General features: G+C 42.5%; 1 protein-coding gene across 2 annotated transcripts; it reads right to left on the bottom strand.

The window, feature by feature from the left end:
• Positions 1-12722: 12722 nt before the first annotated feature.
• Positions 12723-25556, bottom strand: APOBEC1 (apolipoprotein B mRNA editing enzyme catalytic subunit 1). Of its 2 annotated transcripts, none has more exons than XM_082349268.1 (5): positions 21147-25556; positions 17508-17535; positions 15288-15685; positions 14086-14204; positions 12723-13639 (listed from the first exon to the last, which is right to left on the bottom strand). In XM_082349268.1, the coding sequence occupies exons 1-5, from the start codon at positions 21160-21162 to the stop codon at positions 13490-13492; spliced, it is 711 nt and encodes a 236-aa protein (XP_082205394.1). In that variant the 5' UTR covers positions 21163-25556; the 3' UTR covers positions 12723-13489. The 2 variants fall into 2 exon arrangements, with proteins under 2 accessions (XP_082205394.1, XP_082205393.1); XM_082349267.1 differs by lacking the exon at positions 21147-25556 and adding an exon at positions 18838-19161.
• Between the last annotated feature and the right edge of the window lie 385 nt (positions 25557-25941).

Below are 25941 nucleotides of genomic sequence, written 5' to 3'. Positions count from 1 at the left end.
AGGGAACTCTACTCAGTACTCTGTAATGATCTATATGGGAAAAGAACCTAAAAAAGAGTGGACATATGTATATGTATAACTGATTCATTTTGCTGTACAGCAGAAACACACCATCATAAATCAACTATACTCCAATAAAAATTACTAAAAAAAAGGGAAAAAAAGAAAAAAAAAAAGAAAAAGAATGATGGGGCATATCTCCTTGATCTCCTTTCTACTTTTCTATTCTAACTTTGCTTTAAAAATAGTTAATCCATCCTGTTTCTGACCATAATATATTATTCTTCAAGCTTGATTGTTTAAATACACCCACTATACCTATTTAATCTTATCAAGATTTCCACTTCAGTGACCTTTCTGACTTTTCCCAACCCACCAGCCCTCTTCGTTCTTCATTTTCTTTCTTATTCAGCTCAGAGGTTGACTCATCTGAAACTTTTGCCCCTCTGCCTCTTTTTATTGCTCCATCTGCCAAAATCCTAAAACTGGCTAACTATCAGCATCCTCCTCGCCAGCACCTTAGCAGCTCAGTTCAACGGGAAAAGTCCACACAATAGGGCAGATTTCTTTTTTTTTTGGCCACGCCATGTGCCTTGTGGGATCTTAGTTCCCCAACCAGGGATTGAGCCCAGGCCATGGCAGTGAGAACGCAGAGTCCTAACCACTGGAACGCCAGGGAATTCCAATAGGGCAGATGAAAGACTGTAAATGTATCACCAGCATCCCAAAGGGGCCCTTATAACTAAGGATAGTGAGTCTACTCGATTTCCCTTGTCAACCCCCTCTCCCCACCTTGGGTGTTAAGGGGGTAGAGGTGAGTGAATGTATTTATACTCTGGTAGAGGGAAAAGTCTAAGCATGGTCAAATAACAAAAATAAAACAATTTAGTAACCGGTTTGATGTCCTTGATTCAAGGGAAAACAAACAATGAACTGGGGGAATACAGTGCCTTTGAAGCAGGGGAGCCCTCTTTTCCAGGGAGGTCTAGGCAAGAGTGAGTGTTAGAAGCAGCAACTTGGAAACAGGGTATGCGTGATTGGCTGGGAGGTCAAGGGTTTCCTTGTAAGGCTGGCAGGTCCTATTTTCTCGGGTGAGGTAAGCTAAAGCTGAGTGGGAGGGTGGTGGCTGGTGGGTATTAGGTTTACTGGACAGTGGGGCATTTCCGGTTTAAGTGTGGGCTGAAAACTGAAGTGTTTTTTTTTTTTTTTTTTAATTTTTATTTATTTATGGCTGTGTTGGGTCTTCGTTTCTGTGTGAGGGCTTTCGCGAGTTGTGGCAAGTGGGGGCCACTCTTCACCGCGGTGCGCGGGCCTCTCACTATCGCGGCCTCTCTTGTTGCGGAGCACAGGCTCCAGACGCGCAGGCTCAGTAATTGTGGCTCACGGGCCCAGTTGCTCCGCGGCATGTGGGATCTTCCCAGACCAGGGCTCGAACCCGTGTCCCCTGCATTGGCAGGCAGATTCTCAACCACTGCGCCACCAGGGAAGCCCGAAAACTGAAGTTTTGTGATGTGGACCATCCTCTATTTCTTGGGTCCCTAAATTAGGTCCTAGACCCATTTCCACTGCTGGGGGAGGTTCTCGCCCCCCCATACACACACACATACACACCACCAGACAATGCTTGGGACACCAGCTGCGTGTCCTACAATTCAATTCAATTATGACACTGTCTACCTGGAGACAGCATCAGATTCCACAGGCTAAGAGCTCAGTTCTACAAGACTACTTCCCACCCCTGTCCTTCAGACACCAATTGCAAGCTCAAATTACCTGCGCTTTTGACTGACTACAAATTAGAGGTTCCAGTGATCCCCTCTAACCTAGGACGCCAATCTCAAGTCCAGGTTGTCACTGATACTTCTGACTGACTGGCTATTATAAATCAGAAGTTTCTGGGAATTCCTTGGCGATCCAGTGGTTAGGGCTCTGCGCTTCCATTTGGGGGTGGGGTGCGGGGCACGGGTTCGCTCCCTGGTCGGGGAACTAAGATCTCACAAGCTGCACGGTGCAGCCAAAAAAAAAAAAAAGGTTCCACAACCCGCTCCTCAGGTTCGATTAATTTGCTAGAGCAGCTCACAGAACTCAGAGAAATGTTTTACTTACTAGATTGCCGGTTTATTATATAAACCAGGAAAAAACAGATAAAGGAAATGCATAAGGCAAGGTATGGAGAAAGGGTATGGGGTGCCCATGCCCTCTCCCAGCGCCACCCTCTCCCCACATCTCCACCAACCTGGAAGCTTTCCAAACACTGTCCTGGATTTTTATTACAGGACTTCATTACACAGGCGTGATTGACTAAATCTTTTGCCATTGGTCCCCTCTCCCCTCCTAGAAGGTCCAAGGGTGGAAGAGAAAGTTCCAACCCTACAAACACAGGGTTATCTCCCTTGGCAACCAGCCCTATCCTTAGGCAACATAAGGACATTCCAAAAGTTGCCTCGTGAACATAGCAAAACACCTTTCTCTCTCTCATCACTTAGGAAATTACAAGGGTTTTAGAAGCTCAGTCATAAAAAACAGTACAAAGCCCAAATGCATATTCCTTATTATAATTCACATCATAATTCATAACATCCCAGTCCCGATATACAAATTATCTTTATCAGCATGCTGTAGAAACTACAAAGTATGTATTTGCCTATATAAAATTTTAAATTAAGAAAAAAAGTCGTAACGTTACCGAATCGAACTTGGATCCGCCGGCCTCCCTGCAAAGCCAATTTACTGACAAGGGGATGTGGTGAGGGAAAGTACCGCATTTACTACAGGGCACCAAGGAAGGAGAACAGGTAGCTCAACCTCAAAAGAACTGAACTCCCAGATGGCTTTCAGGGAATGGTTTTTAAAGGCGACATTTGGGGTGAGGGTTGCAGAGGGCATGACTTTTTTTCTGATTGGTTGGTGGTGAGGTAACAGGGTGGTGTTTCAGAAATCTTAATCATCAACCTTCTGGTTCCAACCAGTCTGGGGTCTAATGTCTACATGTTTGTGGTTGGCATGTACTCACCATCCTCCACCTGGGCTGGGGTCTTCTTTTCTGCAGAGCAATTCAAAGATACGCATCAGATTGTTATATATATCCCCTGAGAGGAACTAAGACTCTTTTATTGCTGCACTATTGTTTCTTGACTGCTTTTCCTTAGTTTCTGCATTCCCTCATCTCCCTAATTATTAACTGTTGGATTCTGCTCTTTGGAAGTCAGGGGAGGCCTAGGAGTCTAAAGCTTTTTTCTAACAAACAAGAAACCATGGGACACAGAGGGGCTTTTGTACCTAGGAGGGCCCTGCAGAGTCCGGCTTGGTTTCAATAAAGTCAAAAGACTGGGAAAAATACATATGAGAGAAATGGACGTTTCCTCTAATGTACAAATCTCTCTCACAAATTAATAGAGGAGAGAAGACAAACCAATAGAAAAAAAGGGCAAAGGATTGAAGGGGAGCAAAATTTGCCACCCTAAAACATCTCTTTGGCATGTGGATAATTTCAAGCTGAAAACAATCAAGGCCCAAAAGACTCAAGAAGAAAATTTGACCTTCCCCCCTTAGCTGCCTAAAGAATTTAGATAAAGGGCCAGTTCCCAGAATAGAGCTGTCACCAGAGATCTCTGCAGAGACTACGGGCTGAGTGTGGTGGGGAAACTCGGCAGGGCCTGGAGATCAGAGCCCACTCTGGGTCCCATTGCCTCTGCACAGCCCAGCAAACATCTGTTTGCCATTCACTTTTCCATTTCCTTGCGAATTGCCTTCCTCCCCTTTGAGGTCCCAAATCACTACCCACAGCCTCTTCTTTTGTCTTTAGCTGAAGATGGTATTTAAGGTCAGGGCTTCAGCCATTTGGGTGAGTTAGTTTTTCTGGGTCTCTCCCATGCATACATGTTATCAAACTTTCGTTTGATTTTCTCCTGTTATCTATATCATGTCACATCAATTCTTAGACCAGCCAGAAGAACTAGAAGGGTAGAGGGAAATTTCTTCCTCCCCAACAGGAAAACATAATTCCCAGTCAATGAATACCCACACACAAAATGCCAAATACCACAAATTAAAGAATTAGAAATTAAAGTACCATTGTTCATCTTTCAGATTGTCAAAGATTTAAGAGATTGATCATACCCAGTGTGACATTATCATTTTTTTTTAAGAAGTTTTTTTTAAGACTCTTATTTATTTATTTATTTTTGGCTGTGTGGGTCTTCATTGCTGTGCGCGGGCTTTCTCTACTTGCGTTGAGCGGGGGCTGCCCTTTGTTGCGGTGCGTGGGCTTCTCATTGTCATGGCTTCTCTTGTTGTGGAGCATGGGCTCTAGGCGCGCAGGCTTCAGTAGTTGTGGCACATGGGCTCAGTAGTTGTGGCTTGCGGGCTCTAGAGCACAGGCTCAGTAGTTGTGGCGCACGGGCTTAGTTGCTCTGCGGCATGTGGGATCTTCCCGGCCCAGGGCTCAAACCCGTGCCCCTTGCATTGGCAGGCAGATTCTTAACCACTGCACCACCAGGGAAGCCCGACACTGTGATTTATAATAAGAAATATATATTTGGTCTTCATCCTGTTCATGGCACAAAGCTCCCTTGGAATTTCCTAAATGTTGAGCACAATAAAAGTGTCTTTTGTTATGTTTATGAGGTGACTTTTGGAATCCCCCTAGGTAACATAAAGGTGAAGTCTGGCTGCCAGGAATATCAACATGTGACTAGAAGCCTGGAACTTTCAGTTCAGCCCCTGACCTTGGGGGAGAGAAGATGGAGAAAACTGAGTTCAATCACCGATGGCCAATCATGCCTATGTAATGATGCCTTCATAAAAACTCAAAAGGTGGGGTTTCTGAGAGCTTTCATATTGGTGAGACAGAAAGTAACCATATCCCTGGAGAGTAGCACACCCCAAACTCCACTGGGACAGAAGCTTCTGTGTTCAGGACCCTTCCAGGTCTTGCCATATGTATCTCTTCATCTGGCTGTTCATTTGTGTCCCTTTTTTTTTCTTTTGGCCGCGCCATAGGGTATGTGGGATCTTAGTTCCTGGACCAGGGATGAAACCTGTGCCCCCTGCAGTGGAAGCGAGGATTCTTAACCACTGGACCACCAGGAAGTTCCAGCATTTGTATCCTTTAATATCCTTCATAATAAGCCAGTTATCTAGTAAGTCAACTGACTTCCTGAATACTGTGAGTTGCTCTAGCAAATTAATCAAACCCCACGAGTGGGTCAAGGGAACCTCCAATTTATACCCAGTTGGTCAGAAACACAGGTAACAACCTAGACTTTCAATTGGCATCCGAGGTGGGGGCAGTCTCGCGGGACTGAGTCCTTAACCAGCGGGATCTGACACAAGATAGTATCAGAATTGAGAATCAGAGAATTGCTTTATGCGTGGAAAACCCACACAGCTGGTGTCAAAAGTGAAGTAGCAAAGCAGGGTGAGAGTAAAGGAAAGACACACAGGACTGTGTTTTTTCATTATCCAGTGTTGGCAAGGATGTAGGAAAACTGGAATTTCACTTTTTTTTCTTGGATACATTCTTCTGGATCTCTTTATCCTCTTTCTCTAAACTAGATAATTACTTTCTGTTACCCTGGGATCTCCCTTCACTATCATCCTGGGAATTTTTTTTTCTCTTCTCTTCTGTGTTGAATTACTTGTGTCCTGAATTCCAAGCATTCTCTTTTTATGGTTTAGTCCCTCATTTTGATGTAGTGAATCCTCCAGTGGCTTCCTGAGAAAGCATGGGAAATGATTTTTTTGGATACTTTGCATTTTGAAAATGTCTTTATTCCCAACTTACTCTAGATAGCTTGGCCGACTGTAGAAGTCAGCTGAGAAACATTTTATCTTCAGAATTTTAAAAGCATGGGTCAAGCTTCTTCTAGATTTCAATGCTGATCTTGAGAAGTCTGACAATAATCTTTTTATCTTTTGCATCTTTTATCTTTTGCATATCTTTTATCTTTTTATCTTTCTTATCCCCCTACCTCACCCCCAAGCTGTTAGGATTCTCTTTTTAAACCTATGTGGAAATTTCACGTGGTTGATGTGCATTAGTGTAGGTCTTTTTTCATGTAGGAAGCTGGACACTAGGACTCTGCTCACCTTCAGTTTGTAAAATCACATTTTGTCGTTCTAAATTCTATGGAATTCAAACCAAGCAAATAAAGCAGAAAATCTACAAGATACTGAAAAAGCTAAAAGAGGTAAGTAGGGCCATTTTGAAGTTAGATTTTGAGAATGGAGTTAGATTTTTGATTGTGGTGGGTAATGAAACCGCGTGGGGCCCTGTGAGGCTCCCGGGCATGGAGCCTCTTTTTTTGGTCCCCGATTTCTTGTAGGCAAGACTCCAGCCTCCACGACCTATGCTGAGTTCCAAAGGGTGGATTCAAACTGTTGCTAATCAAGGGAGGAGCAGCCAGGAAACCACCTGAGGCCAGATGAAAGGGACCAGAGAAGCTCATCAAGATTAGGAGACCCGACCACCTGAGACCCTGCACACACCCTAATCTTGTCAGCCTCCCAGCCTTGGGTAATATTGTTATAAAACTTCTCACTACCCTCTCCAAGTTGGGACACATAGTTTTTCGAGGCAGGAGCCAACTGCGTCCCTCTTTGCCTGGTAGAGTATTGAATAATAAAGCTATCCTTTTCTACTTCACCCCAAACTCTCTCTCCAAGATTTAATTTGGCACTGGTGTACAGAGAAGCTGAGCTTTCGGCATCAGTAACAAATTACTTTTTTTTTTTTTTTTTTTTACTGTAGGACAGTTGTAATCCCAATTTTCCCATTATCTCAAGTGGCTATGTATCCCATTGCATTCAGTGGGACTTGACTTTTCTGGGGGCTGCAATTATCTTAGTTTCCCTCATCTGTTGATGGCAGAGGGATAACTGTCGTAACTAGAGGGAACATAATTAGAATGTTTGTCTATTAAAGAAAGAAACTTTACTCCAGCCATGCTGATGGTTGGCTAATTTCCTGACTTGCGCAAAGCACGGACAATGAGTAAGGATTGCTTGATTCAGCCTAGTCCAGCTTCACCTGATTTTTGAAAGTCTGCTTGGGCAGAACTTCCACACCTATAATAGACCTGCCATCGGTCAAACATTTGCAGTTTTGTTAATACTTTAAATCTGTATCACTTCTGCAGGAAGTGGGTTTCCTTCCTAGGTTTTTCAGTTTCCTTACAGATGTTCTCCATTTCTCAAAGTGTGTTTCATGGAACTCTATTTTTACATGAGTTTCAAATATGCATCTTTTTAAAGTAGCTTTAGTTCTTAAGAAGTTGGGAAACTCTGCACAGAATCTCTTAAAGTTTCCTAATATGTATTTAAAAAATAAATGCCCATAAAGAATCTTTAAGAGAGTCTAGTCACCACAGAATGCAATTTAGCAATTGCAGGCTTAGAAAGTACTTTTGGGGAATTCCCTGGTGGTCCAGTGGTTTGGACTCCGCGCTTCCACTGCAGGGGGCATGAGTGCAATTCCTGGTTGGGGAATTAAGATCCCGCACACCCTGTGCCAAAAGTAAAAGCATTTATTTGATGAAATATCAAACAAATATTCACCATGTGCTTTATGTCAGTGAATAACACTGTGATTACACTAATATTTCAGTTGCAAAAATAGAAGGACACCTCCATCTTCTGCAACCTCTGTGTTCAATCAGTCACCCTTCTTGGGGACTTCCCTGGTGGTGCAGTGGTTAAGAATCCACCTGCCAATGCAGGGGACACAGGTTCGAGCCCTGGCCTGGGAAGATCCTACATGCCGTGGAACAACTAAACCCGTGTGCCACAACTACTGAGCCTGCGCTCTAGAGCCCACAAGCCATAACTACTGAAGCCCACGTGCTGCAACTACTGAAGCCCGGGCGCCTAGAGCCTGTACTCTGCGATACGAGAAGCCACTGCAATGAGAAGCCCATGCTCTGCAACGAAGAGTAGCTCCCGCTCGATGCAACTAGAGAAGGCCGGCACGCAGCAACGAAGACTCAACGCAGCCAAAAAAATAAAAATAATTTTAAAAAAAAAGGCTTCCCTGGTGGCGCAGTGGTTAAGAATCCGCCTGCCAATGCAGGAGACAAGGGTTCGAGCCCTGGTCCGGGAAGATCCCACATGCCGCGGAGCAACTAAGCCCGTGCACCACAACTACTGAGCCTGTGCTCTAGAGTCTGCAAGCCACAACTACTGAACCCACGTGCCACAACTACTGAAGCCCGTGCGCCTAGAGCCCATGCTCTGCAACAAGAGAAGCCACTGCAATGAGAAGGCTGTTCACCTCAACAAAGAGTAGCCCCCGCTCACAGCAACTAGAGAAAGCCCGCTCACAGCAACAAAGACCCAACACAACCAAAAATAAATAATTAAAAAAAAAAAAAAAGAATTCCAACCCAGACCCTTTGCATCTGGAGTCTGCGCTCTTTATCACTTCACCATACTTTCTCTTTTGAGACCCTTTCACCTGGAAGGGCCATCCTTGTCCCTCTGATTTATCTAAAGATTACCTGTGGGTAACATGTGCCATGCTTTTGGCCACTCTGTCTATATTTGGGGGATTTCCCACCTCAAGAGTGGAAGGCAGGGACTTCCCTGGTGGCGCAGTGGTTAAGACTCCCCATTCCCAATGCAGGGGGCCCGGGGTTCGATCCCTCAACCCCTGGTCAGTGAACTAGATCCCACATGCATGCCACAACTAAGGAGCCGGTGAGCCGCAACTAAGGAGCCCACCTGCCACAACTAAGGAGGCTGCCTGCCACAACTAAGAGCCGGTGCAACCAACTAAATAAATAAATATTAAAGAACCACTCTGCTAAGTCACTCTCAAATTCCTGATGCAGAAACTGTGAGATAATAAATGTGTCTTGAGTAAGCCACTAGGTTTTGGGGTGATTTGTTATACACCAATAGATAACTAATTCAATAGAGAGAAATGGAAGTTTCTGGCTTCAGTCTTCCTTTTCCTTAAGCCATAATCATCCAGATTTTATAGATGTGTAAATTTTTTAAAATTTATTTTTATTTATTTATTTTTGGCTGCTTTGGGTCTTTGTTGCTGCGCATAGGCTTTTCTCTGGTTGCGGCGAGTGGTGTCTACACTTCGTTGTGGTGCGCGGACTTCTCACTGTGGTGGCTTCTCTCATTGCGGGGCACAGGCTCTAGGCGCGCAGGCTTCAGTAGTTGTGGCACACGGGCTCAGTAGTTGTGGCTCACAGGCTCTAGAGCACAGGCTCAGTAGTTGTGGCGCACGGGCTTAGTTGCTCCGCGGCATGTGGGACCTTCCCGGACCAGGGCTCGAACCAGCGTCCCTTGAATTGGCAGATGGATTCTTAACCACTGCACCACAGGGAAGCCCTAGATGTGTAAATTTAAGGCTCAGACAAGTTAACATACTCATTCACGTTTACAGCGTTTAAATGACAGTGCTATGAACATTTTGGGGTTTTCTGACATGCAGACAGTGTTCTTTGTACTCTCTCATGTTACCTTTAATACCTACAAATAATTTATTTTTTGATAATTGACTGCTATAGACGACAGGTCCTCTATTAGCCACTAACCTAGGCACTGTTGATATAAAGGTGGATGAGGCAAATTAAGTGGATTCAGTATGAAGCAGAACTGGGAGATGATAGAATAGTACAGGGATCATTTTGATGAGAGTTGTGGATGTGAGAAGGCTCAGAAGAACAGAAAGTAAAAGCATCAGAAGTATTTAGGCAAGAGAAGGGTTTCAATATTGAGAAAATGTATATCTACCTCCGAGATTAGTCAAGGGTCAAACCAGATTTATCTTTCTTCTAGAAATATAGTGATCATAGGCATATAATTATTTAATGTTGTCTATTTATTTCAAATTTTAGGTCCTTCCTATATTGTCCCATAATTTTATCATGTAGTTCTTACGTTGCTTATCATTCACATTTTTATGACTTATTCATACCAACTTCCCAAATCATAAATTTAATAGTCAAATTAGTAAAAACTTTTATAGCAAGAATAAAATGACAAAAGGTAAGGGATTGGGGTGCCGAGCTTGGAGGAATACATTCCATATGAGACAAAGCAACAGATGTAGTATATGAAACTTGGCTCTCAGCCTCCTGAGAACTAAAACAAAGGAGTCTTCACATAGCACAGGGAGATTGGCTTGATGCTCTGTGACCACCTAGAGGGGTGGGATAGGGAGGGTGGGAGGGAGACGCAAGAGGGAGGAGATATGGGGATATATGTATATGTATAGCTGATTCACTTTGTTATACAGCAGAAACTAACACACCATTGTAAAACAATTATGCTCCAATAAAGATGTAAAAAAAAAAAAATTAATGGTTTGTGGGACTTCCCTGGTGGTCCAGTGGTTAAGACTCCGCGCTTCCAATGCAGGGGGCGTGGGTCGGGGAACAAAGACTTCACATGCCACATGGCCAAAAAAAAAAAAAGTAATGGTTTGCACTATTCTTTCTGTATAATAAAAGAAAATACATGTGAGAAACTGCATCCTGTCTTTGAAGGGTTTTTTTCCTAATATCCATTTTTTATAAGAATGAGTAAATGGTATCTTTCACAACAGTTGTTTTTATTTCTTTTCTTTTTTTTTTTTTGGCCTTGCAGCAAGGCCCCCAGCAGCACAAAGCAGAGAGTCCATGGGGTCCTAACCACTGGACCACCAGGGAATTCCCATCACAGCAGTTTTTAAATATGCATAGACAGTCTTCAAACAGACATCTAATAAGGTGCCAGCCCCTACTTATGCCCCCCAGAGAAGACTGCCTTATCCGCATGCCAACCCAGGAAGGCAAGCCAGGCAAATGACTGACCAGCCTTAGGCCATTATGAAAAGCGATCATGTTTTGGTTACCAGCATATCCTGAATGCCAAGGAAAGGAAAAAAAAAAAAAAAGCACACTGCCTTTCAGTTTCATTTCTGCCGTGGTATTGCCTATCTGACCCTGGCCATAAGGTTTCTGTTTCCTAGTTTCCTCCTTGTACAGACACGTCATGTGTTGACCAAACCCCATTTCCTCTTCTTCCAGGGCACATGGCTAGACTGTGTTTTGTAGCCTCCCTTAAAGCTGGGTGGGGTCACTGGTCTGATTTTGGCTTAGAGGAGTCAGCTCAGAAGTGACGTTTGCCATTTCCAGTCCTTGATTCTAAAAAAAAACCCTTTCACACTGCTTTAATGCTTTCCTTCTCTGTGTGCCTCTGTCTCTCTCTCTCTCTCCTGTGGGCCTGCTGAGTGTAGAGAATTCAGCAGAGGACTCCAAGGCCATAGGAGATGGCGGAGTCACCAGATGGTAGAAAATGAGGTCCCTGAGTAACTGCAGGGAACAAAAACATTCCACCCAAATGGCATTAGCCTTGCAACGGGAGTGAGAAATAACCCTTTTCTGTATTTAGATGCTACTTTGTCCTTTGTTTCCCTTTAGCGTCTTCTGAGAAATTGGCTCCATGTAATTATTTGTCCTGAAGTCACAGCAAATGTCCCTACAGGTCAAATCCATAGACGGCCTCCGATGGTTCTCATCTCCTGGGATTCAAGTCCTTGTGTGGTTCCCCCCACCCAGCATTGAATTGTAGCTGGCCAGTGTGACCCAAGAACACTGCAGAAGAAATAGTGTACGATTCCAAGACATGGCAATTTCTGCCCTGGTCTGTCTTAGGCCACTTGCCCTGCAGGAAGCCAGCCACAGAGTCATGAGGACTTTTAAGCAGCCCTGTGCAGAGGCCTACATGATGAAAAACTGAGACTTCCCACTATCCACGGGTGCCCACTCGCAGCCACGTGTGTGTGCCACCTGGGAAGCACATTCTGTAGCCTCTGTCAAGGCTGGAGATGACTGCAATCCTGGCTGACAGCTTGGCAGCAACCTCCTAAGATATCCTGAGACACCAACACACTAAGTGATTCCTGAATTCCTGACCCAGAGAAACTGTGACACAGTAAATATTTATTGTTGTTTTAAGCCTGCAAAGTAGTGCAGTAATTTGTGATACAGCAGTAGACAACACTATCCGTGATACTGTTATTTGTGAAAATTTCTATACTCTTTTGTTTTAATCTCTTTTTCCCCCCCAGTATTATTGAACATAATTGAGACATAACATTGTGTAAGTTTTTTTTTTATTAATTAATTTATTTGTTTTTATTTTGGGCTGTGTTGGGTCTTCGCTGCAATGCGTGGGCTTCTCATCATCATGGCTTCTCTTGTTGCAGAGCACGGGCTCTAGGCGCGTGGGCTTCAGTAGTTGTGGCTCACGGGCTTAGTTGCTCCGCAGCATGTGGAATCTTCCCAGACCAGGGATTGAACCTGTATCCCCTGCATTGGCAGGCGGATTCTTAACCACTGCGCCATCAGGGAAGCCCAACTAAGTTAAGGTGTACAACGTAATGATTTGATATATGTATATATTGCAGAATGATTATTACAATAAGGTGAGTTAACACGTTCATCACCGCACAGACTTACACCTCTTTGTGTGTGGTAAGAACATTTAAGGACTACTCTTAGAAAATTTCAGTTGTACAGTTATAAACTATAATCATCATGCTGTACCTTAAATCCCCAGAATTTGTTCATCTTAAAACTGAAAGTTTGTCCGGGAATTCCCTGGCGGTCCAGTGGTTAGGACTCTGCGCTCTCACTGCCGAGGGAGGGCTGGGTTTAATCCTTAGTCAGAGAACTAAGATCCCACCTGGCAACCACTAATCTTGTCTCTTTCCATGAGGTCAGTTGTTTTTTTTTTTTTTTTTTAAGAGTCCACATATTAGTGAGATCATATAGTATTTCTGTCTCTGACTTATTTCAAATAGCAAAATGCCTTCAAGTTTCTTCTATGTTGTTGCAAAGGGCAGGATTTTCTTCTTTTTTATGGCTATATAATATTCCATTGTGTGTGTATATATGTGTATATACCACATCTTCTTTATCCATTCATCTGTTGGTGGATACTTAGATTGTTTTCATGTCTTGGCTATTGTAAATAATGCTACAATGAACACAGAAGTGCAGATATTTCTTTGAGAAAATGATTTCATTTCCTTCAGATACATAAGGATTGCTGTGGCTGTTCAGGGTCTTCTGTTGTTCCATATGAAATTCAGGATTTTTCTTTCATTTCTGTAAAAAATGCCATTGGAATCTTGATAGGGACTGCACTGAATTTATAGATGGCTTTGTATAGTAGGGACATTTTAACAGTATTAATTCTTCCATCCATGACCATGGGATGTCTTTCCATTTATTTGTGTCTTCTTCAATCTCTCTTGTAGATTTCAGTGTACAGATCTTTCACCTCCTCGGTTAAATTAATTCCTAAGTACTTTATCATTTTTCATGCTACTATAAATGGGATTTTTTTAAAAATTTCTTTTCCAGATAACATGTTGTTAGTGTATAGAAATGCAAACTTAAAATTTCTCGATTCTAATGGTACTCACTCTTTAGTGGGCCATCAGTTCCTGTTCATGAAACAGTATATACACAAGAAATCATTCTATTCATCTCCAAGTCACAGGAAGTTGTATCAGCCCTGTACCCAAAAGGATATGGGGTGGAATCATTTGGTAATGGCAATTTTGAGGAATAAGTCTGAACCAGGTCAGCTGATTCTGACATCTTCTTGAAATCTTTAAACAGGGAGGGAGACCCTGAAATAAAAAAGAAGTTAGGATAATATTTCATAAACATTTCAAAACATCATTTGAAAGACCACTGAACTACTTGCAAGAGAATACAAATGGGACACCTACATTCCTTCAATAAGATGACACACACCAATAAGGGAAAGAAGAATATGTGCAGTTCGTTGTAACAAGTATGTGCTGTAACAACAACAGTAATGATGATGATGAAATCTAACTACTATGGAGTCCACATACATCTTAGACCAGCTTATCCGTTCCTTTCTCCCACTTATTTCCCACAAAGAGATTGTCTTGTTCTCACATTTTTAAAGATGTCAGGTAAATAACTAAATGTCAATATAAATGGCAAAGTGATGGTGAGAAGAGTATGTGTCAACATAATCAGGAGAGAAGTTTGAAGATGGATGCTTCTTTTTGCAGCAGAATCTTTTTCCCTTATAGTAACTTACTAGAATTATGCAGTGGAGTTCCAGTGCGTACAGCCTCATCCACAGAGGGGGGTATCTTGGCCAGTGAGCTTCTTTCCCAGGTGGGTAGTTGACAAAATTCCTCCAGCAGTAATCATACTCTAAGGAAACACAAATCTTGGTTCACTCAACACATACAACAGAAAGTTAAAGAGAGCCCAACTTGGGACTTCCCTGGTGGCGAAGTGGTTGAGAATCCACCTGCCAATGCAGGGGACAGAGGTTCAAGCCCTGATCCGGGAAGATCCCACATGCTGCAGAGCAACTAAGCCCGTGTGCCACAACTACTGAAGCCTGGGCTGCAGAACCTGAGCTCTGCAACAAGAGAAGCCACCACAATAAGCCCACGCACCACAACAAAGAGTAGCCCCGCTTGCCGCAACTAGAAAGCCCGTGTGCAGCAACGAAGACCCAACAACAAAGACCCAATGCAGCCAAAAATAAAGAAATAATAAATAAATTAAAAAAAAAATAAAAGAGAGCCCAACTTAAAAATAATAAAAATTATAATAATTATTATTATTAAATAATAATACCATGGGGCTTCCCTGGTGGCTCCGTGGTTAAGAATCCGCCTGCCAATGCAGGAGACATGGGTTCAAGCCCTGGTCCGGGAAGATCCCACATGTTGCGGAGCAACGAAGCCCGTGCACCACAACTACTGAGCCTGCGCTCTAGAGCCTGTGAGCCACAACTACTGAGCTGGCGCGCCTAGAGCCCGTGCTCCGCAACAAGAGAAGCCACCACAATAAGAAGCCCGTGCACCGCAACGAAGAGTAGCCCCCACTCTCCGCAACTAGAGTAAGCCCGCACACAGCAGCGAGGACCCACCACAGCCAAAAATAAATAAATTAATTTATTTATTTTTTTTAAAAGTACCATATATAAAATCCCTCTGGCCTATTTACTGCTGGAGAAGGGCTAGACTCTTCCAGAATCCCTTAAAGGAACTCAGCCGTTCATTTGAAGATGGCACAGAGGCCATAGTGACAGGAGTGGGGAAAGGAGTCATATCTTTGATGCTTTCCTTGCTATGAATTTCAGACCTGGTCCTTTCTCCTGTTATCTTGGACTTTTACTTCTGAGACTTCTGGTCTGGGGTAATCAGTCTCCTGGCCTAGAAACATACCACCACCACCACAGTCTCTAATAAAGACTTAAGATTCCTGGTTTATTGTTTTCACCTGGGGGTCCCATAATCTGGATAGTCACACCACTGTGAATCAGGTCTCTGAGTCCTTGCCGGTTTTGCGGATCCATGTGCTGGAAAAGCCGTGCTACGTAAATAACCAGGGTCACTCTAGGATGTTGATTCAAAAATTCCCGAATAGCCTTGGAGCATTCCCAGCAGGGACTCCAGGACAAGAACCAGGTGATGCAGCAGCTGACGGATGGGGGAAAATGTCTTTCTGAAATAAGTTTTTCTATAAAATTGCATTCAACATGCTTGGTGGTGTTCTTGCCCGAGTGTCGCCAGACCTTCTGCCTCTTGCCCCACTTGATTTCATAGAGCAGACAGGCCTCTTTACAGAGTTCTCGGGGGTCAAAGGAGACTTCAAATTCCCAGGGTTCAATTCTTCTCCTGAAATATAAAAAAGCACCCCTGTGTTGTTATGCCATCATCTGAGGGACCCTAGAAATAATTTCATCTTCTCCTTCTGGATCAGGCAGATCTAAAACATGACATCTCAGGGACTTCCCTTGTGGTCCAGTAGGTAAGACTCCTTGCTCCCAATGTAGGGGCCGGGGTTCGATCCCTGGTCAGGGAACTAGATCCCGCATGCATGCCGAAACTAAGAGCCCGCATGCCCCAACTAAAGATCCCGCGTGCCGCAAATAAGACCCTTCACAGCCTAAATAAATAAATAAATATTTAAAACATGACATCTCAGGAAACTTTTTTTTTTTTCTATTCTGTATCTCAAAGTTATCTGGGGAGATCCGTTTGGATTATTAGAGTTTCTCTCACAAACATAGTGAAGAGATTTTTCCCAACTCATGTTATTTGGTTACCACTCTCTCTACCATTGCTTGGTGGTGTTGAATTCAGGTATAAGTGTGTCCTTGTTCCTCTTTTAAACTTTTCTCATTATATTCTAATCTTATTTTATTTTATTTTATTTCTTTTACTTTACTTATTTATGGCCATGCTGTGAGGCTTGCAGGATCTTATTTCCCCAGCTAGGGATTGAACCCAGGCCCTCGGCAGTGAAAGCGCCGAGTCCAAACCACTGGACCACCAGGGAATTCCCTCTAACCTTTCTATCTCACACTTAGAGGTGACCTGTCCCACTCATTAATCTTCATTATTCCTCAGTGGACTCTAGCTAGATTTTTTTCAGGTGTGGAAGCCTCAAATTGCCAAGAGGATTCTATTACCAACTCTGATAAGAGACTAATTTAGCCTCAGGATTCTTCCACATTCAATTCTGTATACTATTTCCTCATAAGAAAGAAATTCAAATTTCTCTCAAGGGCATCTTTAGATACCCACCCTCATGGCGGGTCAAAGCTGTGACTCAGAATTATGCTGAGGACTCTTCTTTGCAATATGGTTGAGTCATAAGTTTATTACATCCTCATATTTTCCACTCATTCCTAAAGAATCACTTTGTTTATTATGTAAATCAATCCTTCCAACCATCATGAGATAATATGTTCCCTGACAAAAGTTTCCCTGTTATAAAAATAGGTCTAGGCGCCAGGGAGGCAAGACCCAGCCTCCCCAGATGCCTTTACTTGTTTTTGGTTTTTTTTGAAAACTGTGCAAAATGTTCATTTATTATGTCCATCATTCTACAAACATTTATTGAGAATCTAGTATATGCTCTGCTATGTGTTCTAGAACCTGGGGATACAGCCATGAACAAAATAAAACCAATCTCTGCTCTCCTGGAGCTTCAAAAAAAAAAAAAATAGGTGTAGGGAATTCCCTGGCGGTCCAGTAGTTAGGACTCCGCGCTTCCACTGCTGGGGAGCTGGGTTCAATCTCTGGTCGGGGGACTTAGATCTCTGAAACCCAGGTGGTGTGGCCAAAAAAAAAAAAAATGTCTAGAAAATGGCATAGAGTATAGAATAAGAAGATGAAATCAAAGTGACAAATGAGTTCACTGGACTTTTCACTATTGCCTATGAAAACCTGTGATTTAAAGAGAGAAAAACAATAGTAAGACGATAACAGAACAAAGCTGGAAGGTAATTTTTTTCAACAGAAACCAAAAGCCATAGGAGCAAAGATATAGAAAGCAATAATAATCATAGAGAATAGAGTTAGAAAAGGCAAAAGAAAGAATGGGAGCATGGAATAAGTAAGGAACGATAAGGAAAGCTATAGTCTTCCAGCTCTTAAATATCCATCTATTCTTGGTTGAATTAAATGTACACTATGATAGTATAATTCTTACCTCAAGGTAGCATCTCCAGCTGAAGGACCTGTTGACCAACAGATGATCATGTCAGATAACACCCATATACGAACTGAATTACTAGGAAAAAATGCTCTATTCTTCAAACCCACAAACCGTATCAGAAAATGCAGTTAAAAGATTTTCTCCTGGGACTTCCCTGGCGGTCCCGTGGTTAAGACTCCCCACTTGTTTCCACTGCAGGGGGTGAGGGTTGGATCCCTGGTTGGGGAACTAAGATCCCTCAAGCTATGTGGGCAAAAAAAAAAAAAATCTCTCCTGCATTAATTGGATTGGACAAGGTCATTGCATCAAGAAAAGCAAGATTTTTAAGGGCTCTACTGAAATTTATTTGCCCAATATCAAACCAGGTAATCCTCTTTAAGGCTCCAAAAAGAAAGGGGGAAAGTCACCCTTCAGAGGATCTTAGGTGTAAATTATGTGCCCCCATAGAATCCTGTACTTCCTTCCTCATAGCAATGATCATGTTGTATTATGATTGCTTAATTACATGCCTATAGTAACACATGTGTAAATTATGTGAGATATGGATTATACATATCTTGTTTCAGACCCTATCACACTGCCTGAAACATGTTGGTTAGCAATAGATACCTATTGAACAAATGAATGAAATTCATCACTATCCACTACAGATTATTAACAGTACTCTGCAGAGGAACTGGATCTCTCATACGTTGCTGGTGGGAATACAAATTGGCATAGCCACTCTGGGAAACAGTTTGCAGCTTCTCAGAAAAAAATCTAAAAATGCAACTACCATGCAAGCCAGCAATTGCCCTGCTGGGCACATGTCTCAGAGATAGGAAAACTTAGGTTCACACAAAAGCCTGTACACAAATGTTCATATCAGCTTTATTTGTAATATCAAAAACTGGAATGAGCTCAGATGTCCATGAAGTTTGAGACACTGAGTATAAGGTTCCCACCTGATACCCCTTCTTGGTGGGTCAAAGAGAGACACAAAATTCACTGCTCCCTCTGAGGGTAAAGTGGCTGCCCTGTCTCCCAGCCAAACCTTATCTCTGAGGAGCAATTTTTGAACCACAAGACCTTCAAAACAGAAGATGCCAAGGCTGTGTGTGTGTGTGTGTGTGTGTGTGTGTGTGTGTGGTGAGGGGTCCAGATTGTGTCACTGAAGCATAACAATTATTTTGGTCTGAAGACATTTGAAAATAAACTCCCCTCCACGCCCCCCAACCCCACAATCCCTTATTTTCCTACAGGCAGAGCCTCCCAAAAGAACTCAAAAGAAATCAATTGTCATAAATCCTGTCCTTTGGGGCAACCAGGGGAGATTGACTCTTACCAATTGAGACACCCACGCAGACATTGTCACGAACTAGTCTGTCTCCATCTATTCTCCTAACGGCCCGTCTATCTTTCCTAAAAGTCATTTGTTTTCCCATTAGTGTTCTTCTCCCTCTCCACTTCTTCTATTAAGATGGTATATAAGCCATTTTAATTCTAACCGAAGTCCTTGAGTCACATTTTTGTGAATTCCTCTGTGTAATTTTGTCTTCTTTTTTGCTAATCTGTCTTTTGTCGGTTTAATTTGCAGTGCCCCCTCCCAGAACAAAATCTAAGAGGGTAGAGGAAAAGATTTTCTTCCTAAACAGTGTGTGTGTGTGTGTGTGTGATGTCTATTTGTGCATTTGTACTAAATGGAGAGAGACTGTGTATGGCACACTTTCCTGTAGGTGGAAAATGGTTCTAGCTGGGGTGTGAGACCAAAAAGATAAATCAGCAAGATATATAGGAAAGAGGACAGAGTCAGTAAATACTATCCTAAGTGTAACATGAAGAATAAACCTCTCATCCTTAGAAGAATATGCAGGGAATCTGACATGAGATGGAGGAGAAAGGGGATGGCTAACACCTTGGAATGGGCACTTCTCAGACCTTACTTCAGATTGGGGCCTTTGGGACTTCCCTGGCGGTCCAGTGGTTAAGACTTCGCCTTTCAATGCAGGGGGTGAGAATTCTTTCCCTGGTCAGGGAGCTAAGATCCCACATGCCTTGCGGCCAAAAAAACAAAAGGTAAAACAGAAGCAACATTGTAACAAATTCAATAAAGACTTTAGAAATTGTCCCCATCAAGGGACTTCCCTGGTGGTGCAGTGGTCAAGAATCAACCTGCCAAGGCAGGGGACACAGGTTTGAGCCCTGGTCCAGGAAGATCCCACATGCCGCCTAGCAACTAAGCCCGTGCGCCACAACTACTGAGCCTGCACTCTAGAGCCCGCGAGCCACAACTACTGAAGCCCGCACGCCTAAAGCCCGTGCTCCTCAACAAGAGAAGCCACCGCAATGAGAAGCCCGCACACCGCAATGAAGAGTAGCCCCCCCCTCGCCGCAACTAGAGAAAGCCCGCGTGCAGCAACGAAGACCCAACACAGTCAAAAATAAATAAGTAAATAAACAAAACAAAACGAAAACAAAAAAACCCCCAAATTGGGGCATTTGAACCAGCTGGTCTACTCAGCGGGGGCCTTGTAGAAACAGAGGCCATACCTATATGAGGAGGTGAACAAGCAGTGAGAACTTCAGAAAGAGAGATTGAGATACATTCTCAGTATCTACACATGTGGTGCCAGGCAAGAACACTAGCTACATGACTTGGGGTGGTTTGAGGGATAAAACATACCACCTTCAAGGGAAATTACCCAGATATGTCAATTAAATAAAGTCTTTACGCTTTTCCCCAAAATACCAGTCACAAGAGAATTTTAACAGAGGGAAAATATAATGGAGAAAAAATATTGATTCTTGAAACCTGACTGACACCTGCATTTTGTCTTATCACATGATGCCCACACTCTTGCAACAGTCTTTTCACTGGCCTCCTTTCTTCCTGTCTTTTCTGCTTTCAGTCAAGAAGGCATCAGAATGAGAAGCCTGTGCACTGCAACGAAGACCCAATGCAGCCAAAAATAACTAAATAAATAAATTTATTAAAAACAAACAAACAAATTTGCTTTCTAATCTCACTGCAGATTGTTTCCAAAAACTCTTCTCTATCTTAACCAATTTATTCTTTATATTCCACACACAATCTTTGTAAATTATCTTAAACTCTCAGTGTCAATCAACCTGGAATCTCCTCCTCTTTGCCAATTCAAATTCTGCTCTTTCAGGATCCAGTTCAAATCCCACCTCATCTGAAAATCATTACCTTCCACAACCTGAAGTGTTTTTCCTCTCCCACGAATTTTTCTAACATTAAGTAACGGAACCTTAACTTATCCATTAACTTGCCCTTGTGCTATCACTTCTGCTGTTATTTTAAACTTTTATTTAACGGTTGTATTTTTTTTACTTAATTTTTTATTATGGTGAAACAAGCATTGCTTTAGTGCCATCTGATCAAAATCATTTTTGGATGTGAACAGTTGGCATTAATAATAACAACAACAATAATAATAAATCCTGTTTAAGAATATTAATATATTAATAAATAGGAAAGTTGGAAAATGTCCAAGGATACAAACAGAAGCAGGACACACACACACACACACACACACACACACACACACACACACACACACACGCAAGCACACACACAGAGTTTTTACATCTTTCAAGAATATGTAGCTTTCAGGCCCCCGTCCATTTTACCTCTGTCAGAAGCCATGCTGCACTGCCATTGGACTTTTTCCTCTGGAGCTATATATTGTGCTAATTGCTGCTGACAGCAACCTGCCCGAACATTGTTTCTGCAGGTGTGACCACTGCCACCTGTTTGGGCAGAGGATGACTCATTCCTGAGTCTCAGGCAGATACTGGGTATCTAGACTGCACAGACAGCAGACGAAGAGGGAAGTTGCTGGGGGTTGATAAGAAAGCCTATGATGCAGATAATTAATTCTGTAGCATAATTCATTGAGAACATCCAAATTTCAAAGTTCTTGCGTCATAACTCAGAATGCAGGAACACTTCCCTTTAAAGTTAAAGCAAGACTGACCCATCATTCTTTATTGGAAAAAAGAGAGGAAGAAGAAAGGGAAGAGAGAACTGGCCTGTTTCCGTGACTTGAATGTTTTCATTGTTACCTGGTGAAGACAGTGAGGCCTTGCCCTTTAGCTATTATTCATTTATTTCTAACTTCCCCTTACTTTGCTCTTTGCCCTAGATTCTGCTGGAAAGGGGAAGAGCACGATTAGAAGCAAAAGCAAAAGGACTTTGGTCTCTGAGTCAGGTAATTAGTGTACAAGTTTCGGGTGATTTCTCTTGCTTCTCGGAAGCTAAGGTAAAGGTTAAGCCCAGTCCACTTCCGCTTTTTTTCTTCCTTGAGAAAATGAATACTATCCTCCCTATTGCCATTGTCTCCTGTTGCCTGAACCCTGAGTCAATCTCCTCCGGGTTTGAGCACACACACTCCCAGAACTGAGGTCGCTCTCAAGACCTAAGCCTCCCTCTAGGGTCTCAAATCTAGAGCCCCTGAACTCTGAGTCTCAAATTCAACGAACCCTACACCTGATCCCTAAATATAAGACTTTCCTTCATCATGAAATCAAGCTGGAGCCTGGACAAGATGAGGCAGTTGTTTGGAGTGGCAGGTGATACTGTTGAAGAAGGGGCAGAAGTGCCTCATCATAAGTAAAGGTCCTTCAGGGACTTCCCTAGTGGCATAGTGGTTAAGAATCTGCCTGCCGATGCAGGGGACATGGGTTCGATCCCTGGTCCAGGAAGATCTCACATGCCGCGGAGCAACTAAGCCTGTGCGCCACAACTGCTGCGCTACAGCTACTGAAGCCCGCATGCCTGGAGCCCGTGCTCCGCAACAAGAGAAGCCACCTCAATGAGAAGCCCGCGCACCGCAACGAAGAGTAGCCTCTGCTCACTGCAACTAGAGAAAGTCTGCACAGCAACGAAGACCCAACGCAGCCAAAAATAAATAGATAAATTTATTAAAAAAAAAAAAAAGTCCTTCAGAAGCCAAGTGTTTCAGTGAGGCATGTGTGGTGGGTAGGATAACGGCCCCCCACAGGTGTCCACCTTCTAATCCCTGGAACCTATAAATATGTTACCTTACAATAGCATAATGGACTGTGCAGTTGTGATAAATGTGATTAAGTTAAGAATCTTGAGGTGAGAAGATTATCCTGGATCATCTGGCTGGTCTCAATCTAGTCTCAAAGACCCTTATAAAAGGGAGGCAGAGTCAAAGTCAGAAAAGGACATGTGAAAAAGATGTGTCAGGGGTGAGGAGAAAAAAAAAAAAGAGAAGATGTGTGATGTGGTATTGGTTGAAGAGGGCCATGAGTCGAGGAATGAGGACAGCCTCCAAAAGCTGGACAAGGCAAGGAAATGATTCTTCCCTAGAGTCTCCTAGAAGAATGCTGCCCTTTTGACACCTTGATTTTAGCCCAGTGATACCCTATTTTGTGCTTCTGATTTCCAGAGCTGTGAGATAGATAAGTTACATGGTTTTACACCACTAAGTCTGTGGTCATTTGTTACAGTAGCAATAGGAAACTAATACAGCAAGACAGACTCTGGAGAGGCACGTATGTAATAGGTAAGGCGGTATATAGTTTGAGTTAGTTTCTACTAGAACTCCTACTGAATGCTTGATCCATCTTCTGTATTATTTTAGGAAATTCAGAACTCACACATGTGATAGACTGTCATGCATTCATCATGTGTAAGAGAGGTCGAAGATAATCAACTATAAAATGTAACTATTCAGTTTAGATCAGTGTCCTGTTCCTGTTATGCATTTTTTAAAATGCATACATATACCTTTGTATCCACTCCACAATCAAGATATTTAAGCTTCTCATCACCCAGAAAATTCCCCTGTGTCTGTTTGCAGTCCTTCCTCCTACTCCGTCCTAGGCAAACACTGATATTTCTGTCACTAAAGATTAGTTTAGACTGTTCTATAATATCATACAAATGGAATCATATAATGTGTAAGCTTTTATGTTTGCTTTTGTGAAATAAAATTCATATTTATGACGAGACAAGAAAAATTTAAACATAAAATTTCTTCTCTGTCCTTTGGCCTCCCCTCTTGCCCCACTGTGCATTGTGTATCCGCCTTATGCATTGACCAAACCTCCCCCATCAGCAGGAATACCTGCTCAACCATAAACAGCAACATTCTCCCAGCATCAACAAGACAACTCCTTCAAAGATAACATTCCTTCTTGATGTTGTAAAGGATCACAAGACCCACGCACGACAATGGTGCTTAAATCTGGATTAGGTAAACTGTCAATACCTCATTTAATGTACAGTCTTCTGTCTCAAAAAAGGTTACATAAACTGTATTTTGACTTTTTTTTTTTTTTTCTAGCGCCGAGTAGCCAGTGAGATCTTAATTCCCCAACCTGGGATAGAACCCATGCCCCCCAAACCCATGCCCACTCCCTGCAGTGGAAGCACGGAGTGTTAACCACTGGACTGCCAGGGAAATCCCAGACTGTGTCTTGACTTCTAACGGGTGGAAGTTCTCAGAGCTTTCTGAGATGCTCTTCTGGGTTAAAATCCTCGAATTTGCCTCAAATAAAATTTTGCAATTGTTTCTTAGATTGACTGATAAATTTTTCATCGACGCTTTTTTTGCTCAGCTATCCTGTGAAATTAATTTACATGATTAGGTGTATCAGTGGTTCATTTCTTTCTGTTGCTGAGTAGAAGTCCATCATATGGGTATGCTACAATTTGTTTATTCATTTATCCTTTGGTGGACTTAGGGTTATTTTCCAATTTTAGGCTATTGTGAATAAAGATGATACGAACATTTGTGTACAATTCTTTGTGTAGGAGTTTCTTTATTCTTCTCTTGGTCAAAGAACCTGGGAGTAGAATTGCTAGATCAAATAGGTAAGTGTGTATTTAACTTTTAAGAAAATCCTGGACAGTTGTAACAATTTACGTTCCGACCAGGAGGAAATGAGTGTTCCAGTTGCTTGATATCCTTACCAACACTTGGTAATGTCAGTCTTTCTAGTTGCAGTAATTTCTGTGGGTATGTGGATTTTAATTTGTATTTTCCTGATGATTAATGATGTTGAGCATCTTTTCATGTGCTTGTTAGTTATTTATATATCTTCTTTTCTGAAGTCTGTTTGAGTATTTTGTCCATTTTTAAATTTTATTTATGTCTCCTTACTGAGTTGTAAGAATTCTTTATATATTGTGGACACCATTCCTTTGTCATATCTTTATATATATTTTGCTAAGTTTCTGGCTTGACTTTTCATTTCCTTAATGGTGTCTTTTGAGGAACAGATGTTCTCAATTTTTACGAAGTTCAATTTATCAGTTTTCTTTTTATGGTTAGTGCTTCTTAGATCTTGTCTACAAAATCATTACCTACTCAAAGGACACGAAGATATTCTCCTATATTTTCTTCTAGTACTCATAGTTTTGGTTTTAGCTTTTCCATTAGGTCTGCAATCCATTTTTTTCTTAAAGGAACATTTATTTATTTATTTATTTTGGCTGCATTGGGTCTTCGTTGCTGCACATGGGCTTTCTCTAGTTGCAGCGAGCGGGGGCTACTCTCCGTTGCTGTGCGCGGGCTTCTCATTGTGGTGGCTTCTCTTGTTGCGGAGCATGGGCTCTAGGCGTGCAACCTTCAGTAGTTGTGGCACATGGGCTCAGTAGTTGTGGCTCACGGGCTCTAGAGCGCAGGCTCAGTAGTTGTGGCACTGGGCTTAGTTGCTCCACAACATGTGGGATCTTCCCGGACCAGGGATCGAACCCTTGTCCCCTGTGTTGGCAGGTGGATTCTTAACCACTGCGCCACCAGAGAAGTCCTGCAATCCATTTTCTGAGCTTGTGGTGTGATGTAAGAGGGTTGGTTTTTGTCCATGTGGATATTATATTAATCAGCTAGGGCTGCCATAATCAAATCCCACAAACTGGGGGCTTAAACAGTAAAAATTTACTTTCTCAGAGTTCTAGAGGCTAGAAGTTCAAGATCAAAGTTCCAACCAATTTGGTTTTTTGTGAGAACTTCCTGACTTGTAAACACTGCCTTTTTGCTGTGCACTCACCTGACCTTACCGTGTGTGTGTACCCTGCAGGGGCGGGGAGCTCTCTTCTGATGAGGACACTAAACCTATCAGATCAGGGCTCCACCCTCATCAGCTCATTTAAGTTTAATTACTGTCTCAGAGGCTCCCATTTCCAAATATAGCCACACTGGCTGTTAGGGCTTCAACATAACAATCAAGGGGTACCAAACATTCAGCCCGTAACAGATATCTATATCATTTTCCCCACATGGATAACTGGTTTTGGTAGCACCATTTGTTGAAAAGACTGTACTTTCCCCATTGAATTGCCTTGGCACCTTTATTGAAATCAGTTGATCACATATGTGTAAATTCATTTTTGAAATCTCTCATTCCATTGATCTCTATGTCTATAATTATGCTTATATCACAGTTATAA

The sequence above is a fragment of the Balaenoptera borealis genome (assembly GCF_965194805.1).
Source record: "Balaenoptera borealis genome assembly, chromosome: 13".
In the NCBI taxonomy this organism is placed as follows: domain Eukaryota; kingdom Metazoa; phylum Chordata; class Mammalia; order Artiodactyla; family Balaenopteridae; genus Balaenoptera; species Balaenoptera borealis.
This window is presented reverse-complemented; position numbering and strand designations above follow the sequence as displayed.

Excerpts from the sequence above, each read along its gene's own strand:
- APOBEC1 (XM_082349267.1), bottom strand. The coding sequence starts at position 18,937 with ATGGGAAAACAAATGACTTTTAGGAAAGATAGACGGGCCGTTAGGAGA. Across the intron at positions 17,536-18,837 it reads CTGCGTGGGTGTCTCAATTG|GTCCTTCAGCTGGAGATGCT; the intron begins GTAAGAGTCAAT and ends GTTGGTCAACAG. Across the intron at positions 15,686-17,507 it reads GCTGGAGATGCTACCTTGAG|GAGAAGAATTGAACCCTGGG; the intron begins GTAAGAATTATA and ends TTTATATTTCAG.